This window comes from Sesamum indicum, linkage group LG12 (assembly GCF_026168435.1).
Source record: "Sesamum indicum cultivar Baizhima isolate 11 linkage group LG12, ASM2616843v1, whole genome shotgun sequence".
Taxonomy (NCBI): Eukaryota; Viridiplantae; Streptophyta; class Magnoliopsida; order Lamiales; family Pedaliaceae; genus Sesamum; species Sesamum indicum.
In genome coordinates this window covers 5,822,708-5,844,105 of record NC_142668.1, presented here as the reverse complement: position 1 = coordinate 5,844,105, position 21,398 = coordinate 5,822,708, and the positions used below count along the sequence as shown (strand labels likewise).

General features: G+C 39.2%; 1 protein-coding gene, 1 long non-coding RNA gene and 1 pseudogene across 3 annotated transcripts; 2 read left to right on the top strand and 1 right to left on the bottom strand.

The window, feature by feature from the left end:
- The first annotated feature begins 973 nt into the window (after nt 1–973).
- LOC148784786 (uncharacterized) lies at nt 974–3,856 on the top strand. Of its 2 annotated transcripts, XR_016063312.1 has the most exons (5): nt 974–1,130; nt 2,050–2,226; nt 2,337–2,624; nt 2,702–2,916; nt 3,045–3,856. It is a non-coding gene; the product is annotated as an uncharacterized LOC148784786 (long non-coding RNA). The 2 variants fall into 2 exon arrangements; XR_016063311.1 differs by having other exon boundaries at nt 2,050–2,624.
- Nucleotides 3,857–9,861: 6,005 nt separating this feature from the next.
- LOC148784785 (uncharacterized) lies at nt 9,862–13,673 on the bottom strand (annotated as a pseudogene).
- Nucleotides 13,674–17,960: 4,287 nt separating this feature from the next.
- Nucleotides 17,961–18,701, top strand: LOC148784784 (uncharacterized). The gene has a single exon (XM_088876516.1). The coding sequence runs from the start codon at nt 17,961–17,963 to the stop codon at nt 18,699–18,701; it is 741 nt and encodes a 246-aa protein (XP_088732642.1).
- The last annotated feature ends 2,697 nt before the right edge of the window (nt 18,702–21,398 follow it).

Genomic DNA, 21,398 nt, shown 5'->3' with positions numbered 1-21,398 from the left:
TTGGCCTTCTAAACTATAAGAAGCTAAGTGCTACAACGTGGTTATTATTATCGTCTTGTGTTATTCTGGTATCCGTTATGAACTTCCGTTGGGAGCCACCTCTAGAGTCCATATCCAAAAGGCCCCATTTATCTTGATATTGTTCAGTTCAGCGTAATATTGGATATGCATGTGGTCTTTAAACGGTCTATTTCCTATATAATTGTTCAGACTGGCTTTATGGATTTATCATGTGATTCTTGCTAAGCGGATAATCGGCCCGGGACTGGATGGTTCGCAGGGCACGCTGGTGTAGTATTGGGCTGCCAGTTGAGGTTTCGTCGTTTAGTTTCCACCTAGGTGTCCTTTGACGTGCAGGCGGGAGGTTGTTTGTATTTGATCGGCACCGTCATGTACCTAGGCATTGAAAATTCTATGCGGTCGTGGGGCCGCTCTCTGCAAAGAAGATAAAGTAGTAAATGGTCTTTAGGAAGACACAAGATGGTGATCATAAGATTCAGTCCTTGACTGATATGGTTTTCATAGGCTCAGTTGTTACTGCTACCAGTCAATATAATGTTTCTGTTAATTATTTTGATTGGGTTTCTATTATTAACTATTTTCTTCAACGTGCACACACTCATGGCCTCACTAAGCTTTTGCTTACGTATTTTAAATTTCTTCCTCTAGATACAGGAGATAAAGCGAACAACTTAGGATTTAACTGGCTTAGGAAACATATCGAGGTGGTTAAGAAAGAGATCGAATGATTAGGACTTGTATTTGTTTCAGTTATTAGATTATTATTTGGTGAATATATTGATGTTATAATTTTGGTAAGGTTGCAGACCAAGTATAGGGCCTAAGAATGGGTACTACTTTTGGGGTATCACATAATTTAAAATGTTACCACTATGTAATATAATTTAAAAAGTTACCACTAACTTATATATATAGATACTTAACTATATATATAGAGAGACAATGGTAGAGAAGAAAAAAAAAATAGAAGAGTAGAGATGAAAAACCAAAGAAAAAAAGAGACAAAAGAGAGAGGCAGTGGAAGAGAAGAGAAGAGAGGAGAGGAGGAGGAGGAATTTTGGGCTGTTTTCCATTACCATTAAGCTCGAGCAATTTCTATAGCTGAATTGGTAAGTTTTTGTTCATCTCTCTTGATTAAATTCGTGTAGGAGCTAGGCGTAAACTGAAATTGAAGGAAACTAAATCGATTGAAATGGAAGGAAGGCATCAGGAGAGACTCTATTTTGAATAGTCTCTGTAAAACTGGATTTTCTAGAGTTATACCGATCCAAATTTAGTGATTCTTGAATTTGTGGGAACTTTGTGATGTGTAATAAAACTTTGTGGTTTTTATTAGAAGCTAGATTGGTCGTTTGAATAGGTAAAAATAAGAAACCTTTATATTGCTCTGTTTCTGAGGGGAATCAAATAAAGTGTATTTAAAACCATATAACTTGAGTTCTACTGGTTCAATTAGCATGATTCTTTCATAAATGAAACTAGACACAAAAGGAGATCATATTATGAAAATATGGTGATTTTTGTAAGAGTATATGATTTTTGCGAGAATTTTTAAGTAGTAGGTTCAAATCTATTCTAGTTTAACCGGGCCGTACTAAAACCTAAACAACTTATTACATAGAGATCCAATTTGTATGATTCTTATTGAAAATAGAGATAGAAACAAATTAGAATATTTAGGGTAAAAATAGAGCCTGTAGCATAAAATAGAGATGCTGTCCAAAATTATTTAGAAGAGGCTAATGAAAATGGTAACATAAGTATTTTTATTTTATCCTTATTTGCGAAAGTGTGGATATCAAAATGAATACATTTGAAATAGTATTAAGATCTGGATCAATTGGGAAAAACCCACACCAGAAATTAAGACCATTGACGATCTACATATTGTGTAAGTAAATGATTGAAATTACCTATATGTTCATATTTTATCTTGATATTATCTTTGTTAAAATCTATATCAACTCACAAAGTGCTGGAAGAATAGCCTTTTCTATATATTGTCCCCTCGTTTCTTGGCTTTTCCAGATCGTTGGATACATAACCCTCCCCCTGCTGTAAATGTTGGTGAAAAGATGGCTGCCCTCTTCTCCTTGCTGGAGGAGTTGAGCAAGAAACTTTATGACTATCAAGCCTTTATCGATGAAATGCTCCTAGTACACTTTGGCCTGAGTCCTCGAGTGGAGCATTTGGAGGAGCCCCTGGGTATTCTATTATCTTTCTTGATCTTGATATCTTTATTATTGCATGATTATAACTATTTGATTCTTTTCTTTGGCAACGAATATTATGTTCATCAAACTGATGCGTGACAGTGTCCCTTGGGGTCACCCGATAGAGACCCCTCCGCTAGGTCCTCCAAAAGGGACCCCAGCCTCAAGTGACTCTAAGTGGAAAAGGCTATGGTTTATGGACTTCCAACAAGAGGTTGGCTAAGATAGCCAAGCCCTTCTTGTAGTATGGTTTCATAGCCTGCAAGGAGCGGTATCCCCCGTCTAGAGAAGAGCCTTTATTTCTCAATCTTGATGTTGTAATGGATAATACTCCAAACCCCTTGACCACCTCTTCGACTTCCGTGACCCAATCTCTCCATGTTGAATTAGGTAACATTTCTTCCTTTTTCAATCATTTTATAACTTTGCCTTACTTCGAACTGATTTGGGGGGTTCTTTCAATGGAGGACCTGAACTATATCCTAGGAAAGGTTGATGTTGAGGTAAAAAGTCCCCCATAAGAAGCTGTAATTCATTCTGTTGCGGCGGATGTCCTAGACGAGGGGCCCAAGGAGGAGGATATCCGCATGTTGCCAGTGGAGAGCCCCAGGAAGTCTTGCCCGATCACCCGCTCTAAAGAAAGTGAGAAGGACCCCGTTTGTGGGGAAAAGGAACGAAGAATGTAATCCCCCCCCCCAAACAATTTACTTTTCTACTTTGCTCCCTTCCCCTATTGTAAATGGGGATGAAATAATTTTTTTTTCCGTTTGTGGATGCTAATTTGCTTTCCTTTTGCCTCCTCCCGCCCAGGTTTTAGATCGAGGGTCGTAATACGACATTCCATATTTCCGTTGCAAAGCCTTTAGAGTGCCCCTGAATGGAAGGAAAGAAAGGTAAATAGAACTCTATCCTAGCTACCGGGGAAGGGAGAGGAGAACAGAGGTAACCATCAAACAATAGAATCTCACCTCAAACAAAGGCCCTCGGAAGAGCCTGAAGTAGAGAAAGCTACAATAAGAGAATACCTGCCAAAAGCTTCACCTCGGTAAACCTTTGGAATACAGATCGTCGAGCCGCCGACAACTCCCAGGGTTCACTAAAACAGGAGGTACTCTGCGAAAGACTATTGACTGACCTGTCGAGCTGATCCGACACCGAACGTTGGCAGGTACTTGTCAGCGGATAGTGACTGACTTCCTAGTTGGAAGGCAGGAACGGAATACACGAGGTAAGGCTGCTCCGTGCGCACGAGTAGTCCCTCAGGATATTACTGTGCCAGCCATGCAGATAACCAGAAGCTAATCAGAGCCCTGCTGCTAGCGGCTGAAGACCCGGCTGATACTTATTCATTTTCTGCTTGAGGTCTAATCGTGCTATACTATATTTTTACATGATATGATGTTGAAATCTTGCTTGGAGGGCCCCTCTGTATACCAGGTCGTTTAGGGTAAAGGTGTGCTGCTGAATGTTTCTCCTGTTACGCTGTCAACCCTGCATCTTTAGCTGCTATTTTCTCTTGAGGATGGTGTTAGTTTTCATGATATTTTTGCTAAAAATAAATATGCATGTAACTATGAAAAGGCATAAGAGGGATTTATACGGGGCTCAGGTTTCCCTTATGACGAATGCGTCCGTATCTTTTTAGATAGTTTACTCCTATGCTGTTTTATGCCTCGTCTTACTACTTTATATAAAGTGTGAAAAAATTTCATACCTTTGTGAAGGATGACCCTAGGCTGGGGAGAGATGCCCCGCAAGAGGACTTGTTTGGTGATGGGGGATATCCTCAGGAAGGACCTTTTTGTTTGAGGGGAGTGTTATTCAGGAGGACTTATTTGTTTGAGGGGACGTCTTTTGTCATGTGTAGAATTTTTTAAGGATGTGTATGTTCCATAGTCGAGGCAGAGGACGCCCTTCACCATTTTCTAACTCGTAAGCTCTTCGGCCTATTACTTCAGTACTTTATATGGTCCCTCACAAGTGGGATCTACCTTTCCTACCGACTTTAGATTGTCCAATCTTCGTAATACTAAATCTCCAACTTGAAAGCTCTGAGTTTTTACTCTTTTGTTGTGAGCACTGATCATGGTATTTTTGTACTGTTGTATGCAGAGAAAAGTTTTTTCTTTCAATTCTTCAATAAGGTCTAGATTTTTCGCTAGGAGTTTTGTATTATTCTCTTCAGAAAAGTGTAGGATTCCATGAGACGGTATCCCTAGTTCTTAGTCCTGTAGACCAAGGTAAAGGGACTCTCCCCCGTAGGCCCTCGAGGTATTGTCTTGTAAGCCCATAAAACGCTAGTTAATTCTTCTGCTCAATTTTCACCAACTCGTTCTAACCTCCTCTTGATCCCTTGTACCAATATACGGTTGGTGGCCTCCACCTGTCCATTGGACTGGGGGTGTGCTACCGACGTGAACTTTTGCTTGATGTGTAAGCCTTTGCACCATTCTTGTATGTTTCATCCTTGAAACTACCAGCATTGTCTAAGATTATCTTTTTAGGAAGTCCAAAGCAACAAATAATATTCTTCCATATAAACTTCATTACTTTCCCTTCTGTGATGCGAGTGAGTGGCTCTGCCTCCACCCCCACATCGTAAAGTAATTAATGGCTATAAAAAAATTTCTTTGGCCGGAGGCTAGGGGAAAGGGTCCCATAATATTCATCCCCTACTATGAGAAAGGACAAGGTGACAACATGGTAGTGAGGGGCCCCGCCAATTGATGTATAAGGGTGGAATACTTTTGAAATTTTCCACATTTGCTCACTAGATGCCTAGAATTTTATTTCATGGTGGGCCAAAAATACCCAGTTCGTAAAGCTTTGTTGCCTAACATCCATGCTCCTTATGTGCTCCACAACAAACAACTATGTATTTTTTTCAACACATGTATTCCTTCTTGTTTAGATAAGCATGGGAGCAAGGGATTTCTTATACATGATTTGCCTTGTAATAAGAACAAGTGGCCCGGGCCTTAAGTCTGTCTACGTCCCATCTATCATCAGGGAGGTGTCAACCATCGAACTACAAGTGTGCTCCAGTCTTTTGCTGGAGAGATAGCTTGAATGCTCGAAGGAGCCATTAGCTCTGGCAGGTGTAGCGCTTGCAAGTTTAGAGAGGCAATAAGCTTAATATAGTCTTCTCTTGGAATTTAAATAAGTTGAAAACTTTCGAGTCCTGTCTTTAGTTCTACTCTTTGTTGTAGTCACTGTATCATGCTCTCCTCTTTGGCTTCGTATGTTTTGTTTACTTGTTCAACTATTAACAGGGAATTCGAGTAGGTGACAAGATGCCTAGCCCCCACTCTGTGAACCATCCTCATATCACTAGTGCTTCCTACGCGACATCGTTGTTGGAGGCCTTAAATTCGAATTTGATGGAAAATTTCATATCTTCCCCCTAGAGTGAGGTGATGACTACATCGCTCTACTTCCTTGTGTTGTGGCTGACCCATCTACATGGAGTAACCATAATTCCTTCTTTGGATTTCCGCGAAGGGCGTCCCTATCATCTCGGAGACGAAGTCAGCCAAAGCTTGGGCTTTGATTGCTATTTATGTCCAATAAGAAATATCGTGTTCACTCAGCTCCATTGCCCACTTTACCAAAACATCCTGAAGTATCCGGTTTTCCCAAAGTTTGTTATAGTGGCAAATTAGTTCTTACTTTGACAGGGGATGAGAGAAAATAAAGGTGCAGCCTCCTAGCCGTGATTACTAATGCCAAGGCCATTTTTTCGATTGGTGTGTATCGCCCTTCAGCTCCATTGATGCGACGTAGTAGATAGAAATTTGTTTTCCTCCATGTTACCAAATGAGAACAGAGCTGACCGCCTGAGGAGTAACATAGAGGTAGAGGTAGAAGGTGTCCCTCAGTGAAGGTTTTACCGAGAGGGGGAACCTTGCTAGATATTTCTTGAGTTCCTTGAAGGCTTGTCAACAACCAATGTCTCACTCAAAGTTCATTGCCTTCCTCAAAGTTTTGAAAAAAATGCAAGATTTTCTCTACAGCTTTAGAGATAATGCGACTGAGTGCAGCTATTCTCCCAGTCAACCGTTGTACTTCTTTAATATTGGCCGGTGCATTCATATCTAGAATAACCCTGATCTTGAGGGGGTTGGTTTCGATACCTCTTCGAGTGATCATGAATCTGAGGAAACGCCCCCTCGTACTCCAAACACGTATTTTCCTGGGTTTAGTTTTAGTCTGTATTTTCTCAAGGCTAAGAACGTTTCCTCCAAATCTGCAATGTGATTTTTAGCCTTTTTACTCTTCACTAACATGTCGTCTACATAGACTTCGATGTTCTTCCCCAGTTTTGGCTGAAATATCTTGTCTACTAGCTGCTAGTAGGTGGCTCATGTATTTTTTAAGCTAATGACATGGCTATGTAACAAAATGTGCCCGCACAAGTGATGAAACTAATCATTTTCTGATCTTCAGGAGCTGGCATAATTTGATGATATCATTGCGAGGCATCCATAATGCTTAGCCACTCACATCCGAATGTGAAATCCATCAGTTGATCGATTTGGGGTACATGATAAAAGTCCTTCGGACATGCTTTGTGGAGATCCCTGAAGTCAGTACACATCTCCATTTTCCTCCTAGTTTGGGTACCAGGACCACATTAGTCAACCATTCAAGGAACTATATCTCCGTGATGTGTCCTCCTGTCATTAGTTTATCGACCTTAACTTGAATTATTTTGTCCTTTCTCAAGTCCGAAGTGTCTTTTTCTTCTGCTTTACCACGTTTGATACTGAGATTTATGTTGAGATGATGGGTAATAACGCTAGGGGGTCGATCCCTTCCAAGTATTGGGGCTCCAGGCGAAAATATCTGTGTTACGTCTCAAGCATTGGATTACTTCTTCCCGTACCGCGTCTTCTATTTAGGAACCAATTTGGGTAACCTTCTCCAAATCCCCAGGTATAAGCTACATAGTCAATAATTCCTCAGCTGGTTGGACTTTGGTAGGTGTCCCTTCTTTGGGCTCCGCTTCTAGCAGGTCCTTCCTCGTTTACTCTGGGGTCCCTCCTTAGATGCCTCGTCCGTGCACCTCTTTACCTTTTTTGGTGCAAAACATAGGTTAACACTTTAATACTTAAGTTAGTACTTATATCAGGATTTGGACTTATCTTGAAAGACTTATGGCCTTTTGACTAGTCTTGCTCAGTCTGTCCAAATCTTCCAAGAGTCTGTTACTTGCTAGTTATGAGCTATGTTTCCACCAAATGTATAGGAGTTTGCCAGAGATTTATTGTGATGTGTCCTAATGTGTTGGAACCTATACCACGTGTCCGCCTATCTGTTTTATAGTTTTATTAATAAGCAGTAAAAGTTGGTAGGAAACTGCTTATGACTTTTGCTTTTGCTTAAATAAACTTAAAGATTATTTGCAAAAACTTCTATTTTTAGATTAGTGGTTTTTATAAAATAAGTTGAAAATTAAGGCAGAATTAGAAGTGGTGGTGTTTGTAAAAATTACAATTGGAAACAGATAAAAGCAAATTTGGTAATATTTGAAAAAAAAAAAAAACTCTTTAAAACAAACTTAATGATTAAATCTCGTTTTACCCTTACGCATTAAAAGCTTGCATTTATTTAATATTTTCACTTGTTTTTAATAATTAGGTTCCTAAAAAATCATAAATTTTATTCAATTACTACAATTCATATTTCTGTTTTTTACTTGTCATTTATATTACTAAATATTGAATACTAATAAAAACAAGTATTCAATAAGTAATTTAATTATTTATTCATACACAATAAATAAACTTGCATGATTGCCCAAAAAATGTTTTTTTATTAATTAATTATAATAATTTAATTTATATTAGTCTACAAGATAGGATAATATAAGATAATATAGCAATTAAAATATAAAATTCTATAGTATTAAATATGTGAAAACTGTAAATTGCATTAGTGCTAAATTATTCCAATTATTTGAAACTTTAATATCAACTTTAGATGTGCAATTTTGAAAATAAATTAAAAAGGGTAATTTTTAATTGAAATTATTATAATTAGAATTGCCATTTACAATTTTTCATAATAATTAAAAGGAGTGATCACGGTGCAGTTCCGATAAATTCTATGACATTTCTAAATCGAATTGCCATTTACAATTTTTCGTAATAATTTGTCAAATTGCCACTTTCAAAAATAAAATCGAAAGTGCAATTTTACACGATTTCGTACAATTTTGTTTTAATGCTTACAATAATTACATGTTTACACTAACAAAAAATAAGAATATACATAGTTAAATTCTTTAATCAATAAAGAGGAATAAATTATGAGAATAGTTGAAGTCAAAATATATAATAACTTCATAACATACACGTCCTTAAGTGACAAAGAGTAATAAGTTTTTGAAATGATTGACCCGATTACATTTTTGGTCCCACAAGTGGACCCGATTCCAATTTCAGTCCCATACTAAGTGCAATTCGCACATTTGGTCCCGTAAGTGGATTTTTTTTTCAATTTCAATCCCAATTGGGGATTTCCGTTAAACTTGACAGCTGCTGCCGATTGCCGTTAGGTGCTGTTGTAAATGGAGGGAAAACATGGAGAATTGGAGGGAAAATCAACAATTTTGTGGGAAATTATACTATACCCCTCTTCCTTCTATTTAACTCCCAATTCTTCATTTCTCCTTGCATTTAGTAGAAAAAAATCTCACAAAATATGGCTGCTAGTAGAGAAAATTTTTGTCATTGTGGAAGGCTTGCGATTTTGAAAACTTCATAGACCGACGACAACCCAGGTAGGAGGTTTTTTGGGTGTACGAAAAAAAGAAGCGGATGTGGTTTTTTTCGTTGGGAAGATCCGCCGATGTATGCAAGGGCAAAGGTTATAATACCCGGATTGCTTCGAAAACTGAATAGAATGGAGGACAAAATTGCACAGATGCAACGAAGACAAACTGTTTTAGTTTATTTTTTGGTTGTATCTTGGCTTATGGTGTTATTTAAATATTGCTTTTGTTGAGTCTTTGTTACTTTTCTTTGGAGTATATTTCTCCAATTTTTCATGTATTCGGCAATATTAGGTTGCTATTTTAGGATATGTAATTTGTATTTTTTACTCTATCATTATGTTGTTTTGTAATCGGCAATATGTAATTTTGTACGTAATATTATGTTATGGTTAATATTCCATCTTCAACCAAAAACCTGAGCAATCAAGTGAAAAAATATTGTAAAAACGGCCTGTAAAATACTGCAAAAATACAACAATCAACCAAAAACAAAGAAAAATATAGAACACAGAGATGCAAGAAATGCCCTGTTTTTATCATTAACTTGTCAAATTGTCATTAACCCCATACAAAATGCCACAAAATATTATGAACTTGTCATTAACCCCATACATAATACCACCAAAATGTCATAATGCTCCACCACATAAGAAGACAAAAATCAATACAAAGTATCATTGTTTTGATCCAACACAAAATCAAAAAAACACCAAAATGTCATACTGCTGCATGTAATGTTCACTTTTTCTTGCTCTTTGGATCTACAAGTGAAGCCAAGTTGCTCATGCTAACGTATTTCTTGCCATCTTTCTCCAAGGTAGGAACCAAACCTTTGAAGCTCGATCTAGTTTATGGTCGAGGAGGAACAACTGGATGGTTTGTACTAAAAGGAACAGGATCTCTTATATTGACTCCTGAAGTTGATGTCCTCTTGCTTTTTTGCTTGAATTGCATTGATGAACCACTCCTTTTTCTAGCCTGCAAAACAACAAGTATTAGTACAGTAATATCTGAAAAATTAACATTAAAGCAATAAGTACACTAATTGCTAAATCACTTATTGTTAATTTGTGTGATGATTGGGAATCCTCATTAAGTACTGGAAGTTGAGAGCTTTCATGCATGGGGTTATCATGATAAACCTATATATTCATGAAAAGCGGAACAAGTTCATATCATATATTTATGAAAGATATAAGTTGTCAAAGTAGAAAATAACATCTATCAAAAATTTGTCAAATAACCAACTTAGATTGCACTTACAGGTTCATTTTCAGAATCCTGAGTCAGAGGTGGACCTTGAAGACCTTGAACGGTTGACTGATCTCTTGAAACCTACAAATATACATAGCAACATTCAATAAACTAAAAATAAACTGAAAATAAGAAACTGAAAAATTGCAGAAATGAATACTCACTACTGGTTCAGTTGGAAGTGGTTGATCCTTCTTCTTACAATATTTTTTGTTATGTCCAGTTTCCTTACAATGGCTACATGTAATGATTCATTGTTGTCTCTTCATCTTTACCGTAGTGTTCTTGGTTGGCCTCCTTTTTCTTTGCTTTCGAACAGGTTCATCAGGCTCCAATCTCCTTGCTTTTGAAGGCCTGCCAACACTTCTTCCAGGATTGGGGGGAATAGGTGGTTCCAATGTACTTTTTTTCCACAAATGAGGCCCATTCACTGGAAATATGGCATGCTCATACACTTTATTGAATGTCTGAACCCAGTAACACTTATCAACATAATCTTCAGGCTTCTTTACTTGACTACAAATTGCAGACATTGCATGCTTGCAAGGGATACCACATAAATCCCATTTTCTACATGAGCATGACTGTTTCCCAAGATCCACAGTGTATTTTGAATCATCATAGCATGAGATTTCATAGTGGAAGTCTGTTGACTTAATAGGTATGCAATCACCAGCTTTTGTCATATTTTTCTCCACAATCTTCTTTATCTTCGGACATATTTTTCCATGTCATTTCTTATATGCCCTATCTCTGTTTTCTTGCAATTTAGTCATCAACATCTCCCTTATTTCTTCTAGCATTGTCAAGATAGGTTTTTCCCTTGCACTCATTTGTAGCATTGAATGATTCACATAAATTGTTCAAAAGAATATCACACTTTGAGACAGTACTAAAGTATGACCTACTCCACTGTGAAGGATGTTTGTCAGAAAACCATTCAATCACATGTTTATCAATTTTTTCCATTTCTTTCATTCTTTTTTCAAAATCTGGCACTGTACTGGCTAATGCACATTTCCACAAAGCTTTTTTATAAGCCAAACGCTTAAAACCAGCCCTCTTCATGTTCCCATGCAAATGTCTAACACAAAATCTGTTTTCACATGCTGGAAACACACTATCAAATGCCTGAAGTAATCCCTTCTGCTTGTCTGATATGAATGTGTACTCATACTCCCTCGTTATGTTTAGATCAACTTTTAACAGCAACAAGAACCATTCCCAATTATCTTTATTCTCCTTATTTACCACTGCATAAGCTATAGGAAATGAGTTGTTGTTGGGATCTATCCCAACTGCTGTTAATAACACCCCTCCAAATGGACCCTTTAAATGGCATCCATCCACACCAATAAATGGTCTACAACCCGACTTAAATCCTTGTTTCAAACCCTCAAAACAGACATAAAATTTTTGAAAAGCTTTTGCACCAACAGCATCCATGTTATTGCTTACTTTTAAAATTACTGTGGATCTTGGATTGCTTCTTCTCAATTCATCTGCATAATCCCATAGCATCCCATATTGTTCTTCTGCCTTACCCTCAATTTTTTCAATTGCCTTATGTTTAGCTCTGTAAGCTTGAGATTTGGACACACCGACTCTAATATCTCTTATCACATCATTTCTGAAGCCTTTAACATTTCTCTTAGGGTCTGATCTGAAAGAACTTTCGTATTTTCCTGACAACCATGTAGACTTCACATTTTTAACATTATATGTCACTCCACATTTGTGCTTAGGATAGTATTCTCTTATCTGAAATGTATGTTCTTTTGCAAGCTTTAGAGCATGAATTCTCCAATCACATCCTTCAACACCACATTTAGCATATATTCTCCTTCCATCATTTTTTGTAATCTTGAGTGTCCTTTTAGTTTTTATTGCATGGGAATGGACAACCAATCTAAATTCAGTTTTGTTAGAAAATATCATCCCAAGTTCAAATTTCGGGTCATATGTATCAACATTGTTGAAAATTGGAAACTTAGAACCCTGCTCAGCGTCAGAACCCTCACCACTGTCAAAATTTTCATCACTAGATCCTTTGGTCCCCTCAATCCCACCATCTGAATCAGCCCCACCATCAGGTTCACCCCCCTCCCTGTCATTGTTTCCAGTCCACTCAGCATCCATATTTGTATTTTCATTAAATAATTCATCATCATTTTCTTCTTCAGCCTCCCCCATCTCATATTCACTGTCACTAAAATCCTCACATTCAGAGTCAGTTTCATTTGTATCATTCTCATCAATATTAGCCCCCTCATTCGTTTCAAGCCTAACACTGGAAGACCCAACTTCAGTCCCTATATCATCTATCCTTATATCTAAGTACACATCAACTACCCTGTCAATATAATGATCCAGACAAATAGATACCAAATCATCACAGAGCATAAAAGTTGAAATACATGTTCACCCAATTTGTAGTACATCTTGAACCCATTTACATACCCCAAATTCAAACACAAATGATCCAAATAACTTAGACAAATGGAATTTATGTCTACATAATCATAAACAACAATCAACCCCCCTTTATAATCAGCAGATCCATGATTACTATAGAATTGTCCACCATGATGCAATTTCAGAGTAACAACAGGAGACAAATCATCTGAAATAATTAAAGCAAGAAAAACCATATAAATACACAGAAAAACTGAAAGCAATAACAACCAAATTCAATATCCCCTTTACTCAAATTCAATATTGGAATAGGTACTCAAAATCCACAACCATCAGCAAACACAAATTACAGAAAGTTGATTATAATTTGTTACAGAAAGTTGAGTTATTTCATTAAAATCAAAATTCCCCAATCTGTTTTAACAGCATTTGTTGGTGAAGTCCACGTAGGTCAATGTTTGATGGGAAGTAGTAATTGACTTTGATGGAAAACAAACCTCAGAAGAACAAATAACTCTATCTACTTGCTTTACATTTATCAGCAAGCAGCATAGTGACGGATGGTGGAGATGGAAAAACACCAGGTCAATGTTTCCACTTTCGGCAATTGCATAAATTCTTAACAAAATGTGTCCCGATTGTATCGAGCAACAATTACGATAACTATATTTGAAGCTTCCTAAAACCTCCATTAGATGCAATAATATCAACAAATCAGTTCATAAATCCTAAAGGCAGACCAAAATTAAATCGTTGTATCCAGATGAAAAGAAGAAAAATTGCCGACTCAATGGCAAATAATGCTTGGCCATTTGCATTTCTTTGATGCTATAAAATAGAAAATATTCATCATTTTCTGTCTTTTTAATCCTATTCCTGCCATATCCTAACTCTCAGAAACAAACTGCAGGAAAACCCAAAAGCTTCAGTTCAAATTACATACCGTAATCGGGAGGGGGGTTTTCGTTTTCTGAGGGGTCGCGTAGAGCCATGTCAATTACGCACGCTCACCAAAACCTTGCCTTCAACAATGGCCAACACTTTGCTCACCAAGAAGAAGCGCCGGTGAACGAACGGAGAAGAAGCGCCGGTGAACGAAGAAGAAGAAGCGTAGGTGAAAAGGGGAAAAAAATTAGGGGGATTTGACTGCTGTAAATTTTGGGTCTTTTCCTTCTAATTCAGCGTAAGGTGAAGTGAAATTTCTCACGTGCAAATCACGTGAGAAACGACCTAACGGCAATCGGCAGCAGCTGTCAAGTTTAACGGAAATCCCCAACTGGGATTGAAATTGGAAAAAAAATCCACTTACAGGACCAAATGTGCAAATTGCACTTAGTATGGGACTGAAATTGGAATCAGGTCCACTTGTGGGACCAAAAATGTAATTTACCCTGCAATTTTACACGATTTCGTACAATTTTGTTTTAATGCTTACAATAATTACATGTTTACACTAACAAAAAATAAGAATATACATAGTTAAATTCTTTAATCAATAAAGAGGAATAAATTATGAGAATAGTTGAAGTCAAAATATATAATAACTTCATAACATACACGTCCTTAAGTGACAAAGAGTAATAAGTTTTTGAAATGATTGAAGTCAAATGCACAATAATCAACATAACATACACGTCCTAAAAGTTTTGCAAATTATCTTGAAGGACAATTTCCAACTAACAAATATATGAAAAATGTAATATCAACTTTAGATATGTAATCTTGAAAATAAATTAAAAGGATAAATTTGAATTTAAATAGGGTTAAATACACTTTAGCTCCCTCAAATTTACTCCAAGTCTTAAACCCCTCCCCCCCCCCCCCAACATTAATTGTTGGGGGAAAAATATCCTTTATTAGACATGCTCGGCTTCCAGGAAGGGCATCTTTCGATGAGGTACTTGGGACTTCCTCTACTTTCCTCTAAATTATCGTTAACAGACTGCCAGCCTTTATTATTAAAAATTGATCGACGCATTAAAGGTCGGGAAGGAATGAGATTATCGTATGCTGGGAGGGTACAGATTATTAAATCTGTCCTTATGGCGTTAAGTATATATTGGGCTTCTACATTCATCCTATTTAAAGGTGTTATAAGGGAGATTGAGAAGCGTCTGAGAGCTTTTCTGTGGAAGGGCACAGGAACCAGTGGATATGCCAAAGTAGCATAGAGGGATGTCTGTAGGCCGGCGTCGGAGGGAGGTCAGGGCCTACGGGACATTGCTACTTTAAACCGTACCTTGATGAGCAAGAAGCTGTGTGATGTTATTCGATGTGATAGAACATCAATCTGGGTAGAATGGTTATATAATGGGAGGCTACGTGATAAATCTGTATGGACGGACACTGACAATGGTGGTTCGTGGGGCTGGAATCCTTCGTCTACGCCCCTTGCTTCAATCAATGGTAGACTATCAAATTGGTGATGGAAATTCATTTTATCTGTAACATGATCCATGGCATCACCTTGGTCCCCTTATTGAGAGATTTCCACAGGGTCCACGTATGCTTGGGCTTCGGACGACGGACAAGCTTAGCAGTGTTATTATAGAGGGGCAATGGCATTGGCCTTTCGTTATGGACATTGAGTGCTTGGAGATTTTGCATGCATTGCCAATAATTCATGGCGAGACAGATCGCATTATTTGGCGATTTGAGATGGGACGACCTACAGTTGCATCTCTTTACAAGCTATTGGACCCACCGGGACCCAAGGTAGGTTGGTCTTCACTACTCTTGGGTTCTCTGAAGATCCCCAGGCATAACTTCATCTTATGGCTTGCGATTTTGGGAAAACTATCCACAGCTGATAAACCATAGCTATCATACTTAGGCGCCTATATATTATGTGATGAGGGCGCAATGGAGACACATACTCATCTATTCTTTTGATGCGTTATGCCAGAAGCTGCCTGACAGCGATTCGGCGGATTGTTCGGTTTGAATGGCCTAATAGAGAGTGGTCACGGGACGTTGAGTGGGCTGCAAGGAAATGGAGAGGAAAGCATATGATTAACTTGGCTTATCGTGCACTCCTGGCTGCTTGCATTTACCACATTTGGAGGGAACGAAATTTGAGACGATTTGAGCATACAGAGCGACCACCGAATATAATAGCTACCATTATTGTGGAAGATATTAGACAGAGGATTATTAGTGTTAATATATCTCGTTCTGTTAGTTCATGTGCGTTATATAGATTCTGGCGTATCCCTTGGCCTCTTGAGGAAGAAACCACCAGTTGAGCACTGTTGTACTGTACGATCTTGTTTTATTAATGAAACTTACATTTACCCAAAAATATCCTTTATGAGTTGGAAAAGTCAAAAGAAACATGAACTCTCCTAACTCTCCTCTCACACACACTCTTACACCTCCAAACACACACACACACACTCAACGGTGGATAGCACGGTGGCAGGGATGGCTCCGCGACGGCAGAGGAAGCGGATGATGAGGCGGCTGTTGTCGATCACCATGGAGAGGGTGATCTGTTGATCGATGGTGGGGTTGGCGACTCCATTATCGCGCGAATTCGAGCAGAGTTTAGCATTGCAGAATTTTTTGCACTTGCAGAAATGGTGATCGATGATGGCGATCGGGAATCAAAGGCGACACTCGCTGCACTGATGCAGAAGTTTGTCCTTGTACCTATGTCGGAGAAGGCTGGATCGGGGACTGAAACTTGAAAGGAGGAGCCCGCGGCTGTTACAGCAGGCACAACGGTTGTGACTGCTGATGCAGTTTCTGTTCCAGCTGCCGCGATTGCTATTGCCACCAGCCCGCTGCTACCAACGCCGACACCACCTGCTGCTAAAACTAAAGGTAGAGATGATAAGTTCCGACTGCCATCGTTCTCGCCCACCGGAATATTTGTGGGTAATGTGCCTTTAAAATTGGGTTAAAATTTTTTGAATTCTGTTGAAAAAATTACCGATGCTTTCTATTCAACACGAAAAGTATTGTCGTATGTGCCTCCCATGATGTAAAATGGGAAAATCATTGTTCGTCCCACGTTAGATAGATTTAGAGAGGGATCTCGTCGATGGAATGCAACGGCGGTGGGTTATTTCTTGGGAAACGTCCATATTTTCATCACTTAAAAGATTATGTTAAATCTCTATGGCCATTATTGAGTGAAGTTACGGCCACGTCAAATGGGTTCTTTTTTTTCTGATTTAAGACCGTGGTGGCGATGGAAGAAGTAATCGAGGGAGGATCGTGGTTGTTTCAAGGACAACCAATTATGCTACAAAAATGGGAGCCAGGCATGGTCCTTCAAAAACTGAAACAAACACGATCCCGGTATGGGTTAAATTTCGACACTTGCCGGTGGAACTATGGACTAATGATGGATTGAACACGGTGGCTAGTGGTATTGGGAGACCTCTCTACCCGGATGCGATCACTCAAGCATGCATGAGGCTGGATTTCGCTCATGTATGCATCATGCTGGATGTTAATTCTAAACTCCCGAATCACTTGATTATCATGTCACCAACAGAGGAGGGGGGCAAAATTCCGTGTAAGGTCGATGTAGAATATGAATGGCTACCTCCTAAATGTACCACTTGCATGAGTTTGGGACATGCTACGAATGATTGTATCACTACGAAACCTCCCAAACCACCTGTCAATATCTATGTACCGCGAGTACGGCCTCCAGGTCGTATCTGCTGCTCCACCACCCACGGAGCAATTCTCCACGGTTGCTACTCCGGTGAGGGAGGTGGCGAATTGCACTGCTTCCCCCTTACGGGAAAATCAAGGTAAAGAAATTATTGTCCATATTACCTTTAATGCACTAATTCTCCTTGATGATGACGCAGAAGAAATTTTTTGGGGTCCAAACAAATGCAGCCCTCTATGAGTAATCCATGTTGAACGCAGTTGTTTAGAACGTCTGGGGTCTGAATAGGAGGGACCATCAACTAGCTGTCACCAATCTAGTTGAGGAGTTCAGGTTGTAGTTCATTGGTCTCTAGAAACGCAAATACAAACACAGAATGCGGTACGTATTCAACTCGCTACCCTACCTAGATAGAAATGGTTTATTGATCCTGTGAGTGCTGGTAATCGAATTTGGATTGCATGGGATGATGATACTCTTGTTGTAACTATTTCAGACATTGGTTCTGAATTTATTCATTGTCATGTCCATGTACAGAACCTCCATGATACCTATGCTTTTATTATTGTTTATGGTGCCAATGAGGTGGGTGCTCGATGAGAACTATGGCAGACACTCAGTATACTGGCAAGTCAATGTTTCTAAGGAGATGTGGATTATAGGTGGAGACTTTAACATCATCCGTGACTTAAGTGAAGTTTGTGGCAAGTCGGTGGATATTTGCTTAGCCAGCGATGAATTTAATGCCTGCATTATGGAAACTGGTTTACTCCCTATGCCGATGCAAGGAGAGTGGTTTAGTTGGCACAATTGTAGTATGGACTCACGTAGCTTATGGAAACGGCTGGATCGAATGCTGATCAATGATCACTGGCTGACACGATGGCCGAATGCCTCCTATATGTGTCTGCCACCCCGTACATCTGATCATTCTCCCCTTGTGCTGAAGGGGGACACACAACATAACTTTGGAGGTATGTTCCGATTTGATAACTATCTTACCCTCTCACCTCAGTTTCGAACTACTGTGCAGACTGTTTGGCAACACAATTTCGTGGGTATTCCGATGTATTCCATTACTCGTAAGCTTAAAGCTCTTAAACCAGTGTTTAGGCAGCAGCGGAGAAACAAGGGGGATCTATCACAGAATGTCCAGAATGCTAAGGAATTTCTTGATACAGCACAACGACTTCTAAGCCTTGATAGACATAATGCTTTACTTCTGCACCTTGAGCATTGTTGTAGGTTGGTCTATGCAAAAGCAGTGAAACTTGAGCAGGTTATGCTACAACAACGGGCCAAGATGCAGTGGATGAAAGGGGGAGATCAGTTCTTTAGGGTGTTCTTTCATAAAATTGCACAGAGACGAACTAAACAGCGGATTTTTTAGATTGATGATGAGCAAGGCAACACTCACACGGACCCTCAAGATGTAATTCAAGAGTTCATTGCCTTTTATAGCACTCTATTGGAAGGTGAGAGGAACAGGTAGTTCATTGATATTCGATATCTACGCTCCTGGGCTTGCCACATTCTTACTGATGAGGAGGCTCAGGAGATGGTGCGCCCTGTTACAGCAATTGAGATAAAATTGGCCCTCTTTGACATTGCCGAGGATAAAGCCCCTGGTCCTGATGGTTACACCTCAGGCTTCTACAAAGCAACTTGGCCTATTGTGGGTGCTGAACTCACGCATGCTAGCATAGACTTCTTCACTACTGGGAGACTATTGAAGCAGCTAAACACTACATACTTAACACTTATACCTAAAGTGCATAATCCGATTTTTGTCCTATTGCATGCTGTAATGTTCTTTATAAAGTCATTACCAAGATCATAGTGCAGTGTATCAGTTTGGTATTGGAAAAGATTATCAGCCCATCCCAAATGGTTTTTGTTTCAGGTTGCTCTATTATCGACAATATTCTTCTGGCTCAGGAATTATTTTCAGGCTATAATCAGCACCAGCTACCACCTCGTTGTGCTCTCAAGGTGGATATCCATAAGGCATATGATACAGTTGATTGGGATTTTCTTCTGGCTACATTTCAGTTGTTTGGATTTCCAAATAAGCTCATAAGGTAGATTGAAGAGTGTGTTACTACACCTTCGTTCTCTATTGGGATTAATGGAACTCCTCATGGATTCTTTGTTGGAGCTAGGGGCCTTCGGCAGGGAGATCTAATGTCACCAAATTTATTTTTCCTGATTATGGAAGTTTTGAACCTCATCTTGCAGCAGCTGATAGATCAGGACATGAACTTTGCATTTCACTGGAAGTGTGCCCCACTTTGCCTAGTTCAGCTTGGATTCGCGGATGACTTATTATTGTTCTCACGATCAGAGGTGGATTCGGTTCACTTACTCAAACGAGGACTTGATTATTTTGGAGACATGTCTAGCCTCAGGGTCAATCCTCAGAAGAGTCACCTGATCCTTTCACGCGCAGGTCATGGAATCAGGGATCAACTGTTAGAGGTACTTCACTTTCCCAATGGCTTTTTACCGCTTAAATACTTGGGATTACCACTTATTTCATCTCGCCTTACTATTGCTGATTGTAAACCCCTCCTTACAAAGTTGGATCAGCGTATTAAGGGTTGGGAGAGCATCTCCTTGTCTTATGTTGGGCGTCTTCAGATCATTAAATCTATACTTACAGCATTCAGTGTATCAATGGCTTCTGCTTTTATATTACCGAAAGGGGTTATAAGAGAAGTGGAGAGGAGACTACGGGCATTCTTATGGCAAGGTACATATGACCGTGGATATGTTAAGGTAGCTTAGGAGCATGTTTATCGACCCATTGATGAAGGAGGTCATGGGCTTTGGGATATTCTTGCACTTAGCCATGCACTCACGGGTCTCAAACTTTAGAAAGTTATATATGGTGATCAATCATCTATATGGGTGAACTGGATATACCATACACGGTTACAGGATATGACGGTATATGGACAACTCCCGAACAAGGCGGTTCTTGGGGATGGCATAAACTTCTTCTCCTACGCCCCCTACTTCGACCTTTTGTTGAGTACCAAATTGGGGATGGACTACCTTTTTATTATGGCATGATCCTTCGCATGAACTGGGACCACTTATCCAGCAATTTCCACATGGCCACTACCTCGCAGGTACCAATTGACAGATACAGTTGCTGTTGTAATTGAGGATGGGCAATGACAATGACCCCATATTGCGGATATTCATTGTCCACAGATGCTCCATACTCTCCCACATATCCATGGAGACATTGACCGTATTTCTTGGCGATCACAGACTGGGCTTTTGACATCGGCTACGCTACTCCAGGTTTTCGGAACTGCGGGTACCAAGGTAGGCTAGTCTTCACTACTCTTGGGCCCCTTCAAGATTCCTCACCATACGTTTATCCTCTGGCTCGCCATCCTTGGAAAGCTTTTTACAGTTGACAAGCCTTAGCTATCTCACTTGGGTACCACTTGTGTCTTGTGTGATGAAGGGGCTACTGAAACACACAATCACCTTTTCTTTCATTGCCCCTACTCAAGACACTGCTTGAGGGTGATCCGGCGCACCTTTTGTTTTGACTGGCCCCACCGTGATTGGACTACCGACGTTCTATGACCAGTAAAAATGTGGCGAGGAAAACATTGTATCTCGGGTTCTTATCATGCACTATTGGGCTCTCTTGTATACCACATATAGCGCGAGCGCAATCTTCGACGATTTGATGGAGGAATATGCGGGGCACCTTCCGTAGGAAAACTTATTATTGAAAATGTCCTACAACGGATACTTAGTGTTGATTTACCTCCTTCATTAGTACTGTGCACTTTTTCGTTTATGATGGATCCCTTGGCCTGTCGAGGTGACTGCCTAGCCTTTCATGTTGTATTATACCAATGTACTATTATTTATTTAATGAAATTTACATTTATCGGAAAAATACCCTTTATACATTCCATGTATTTATTTATATGTTCCTAATATATTTTAAACATTATTTTACTATCAAATTAACTTTTTACCTAGAACAAAAATATTCTTGATTGAAATATTGAATGAATAATTACTAACTTGAGCATCATAGATCGAATTAAAGTAA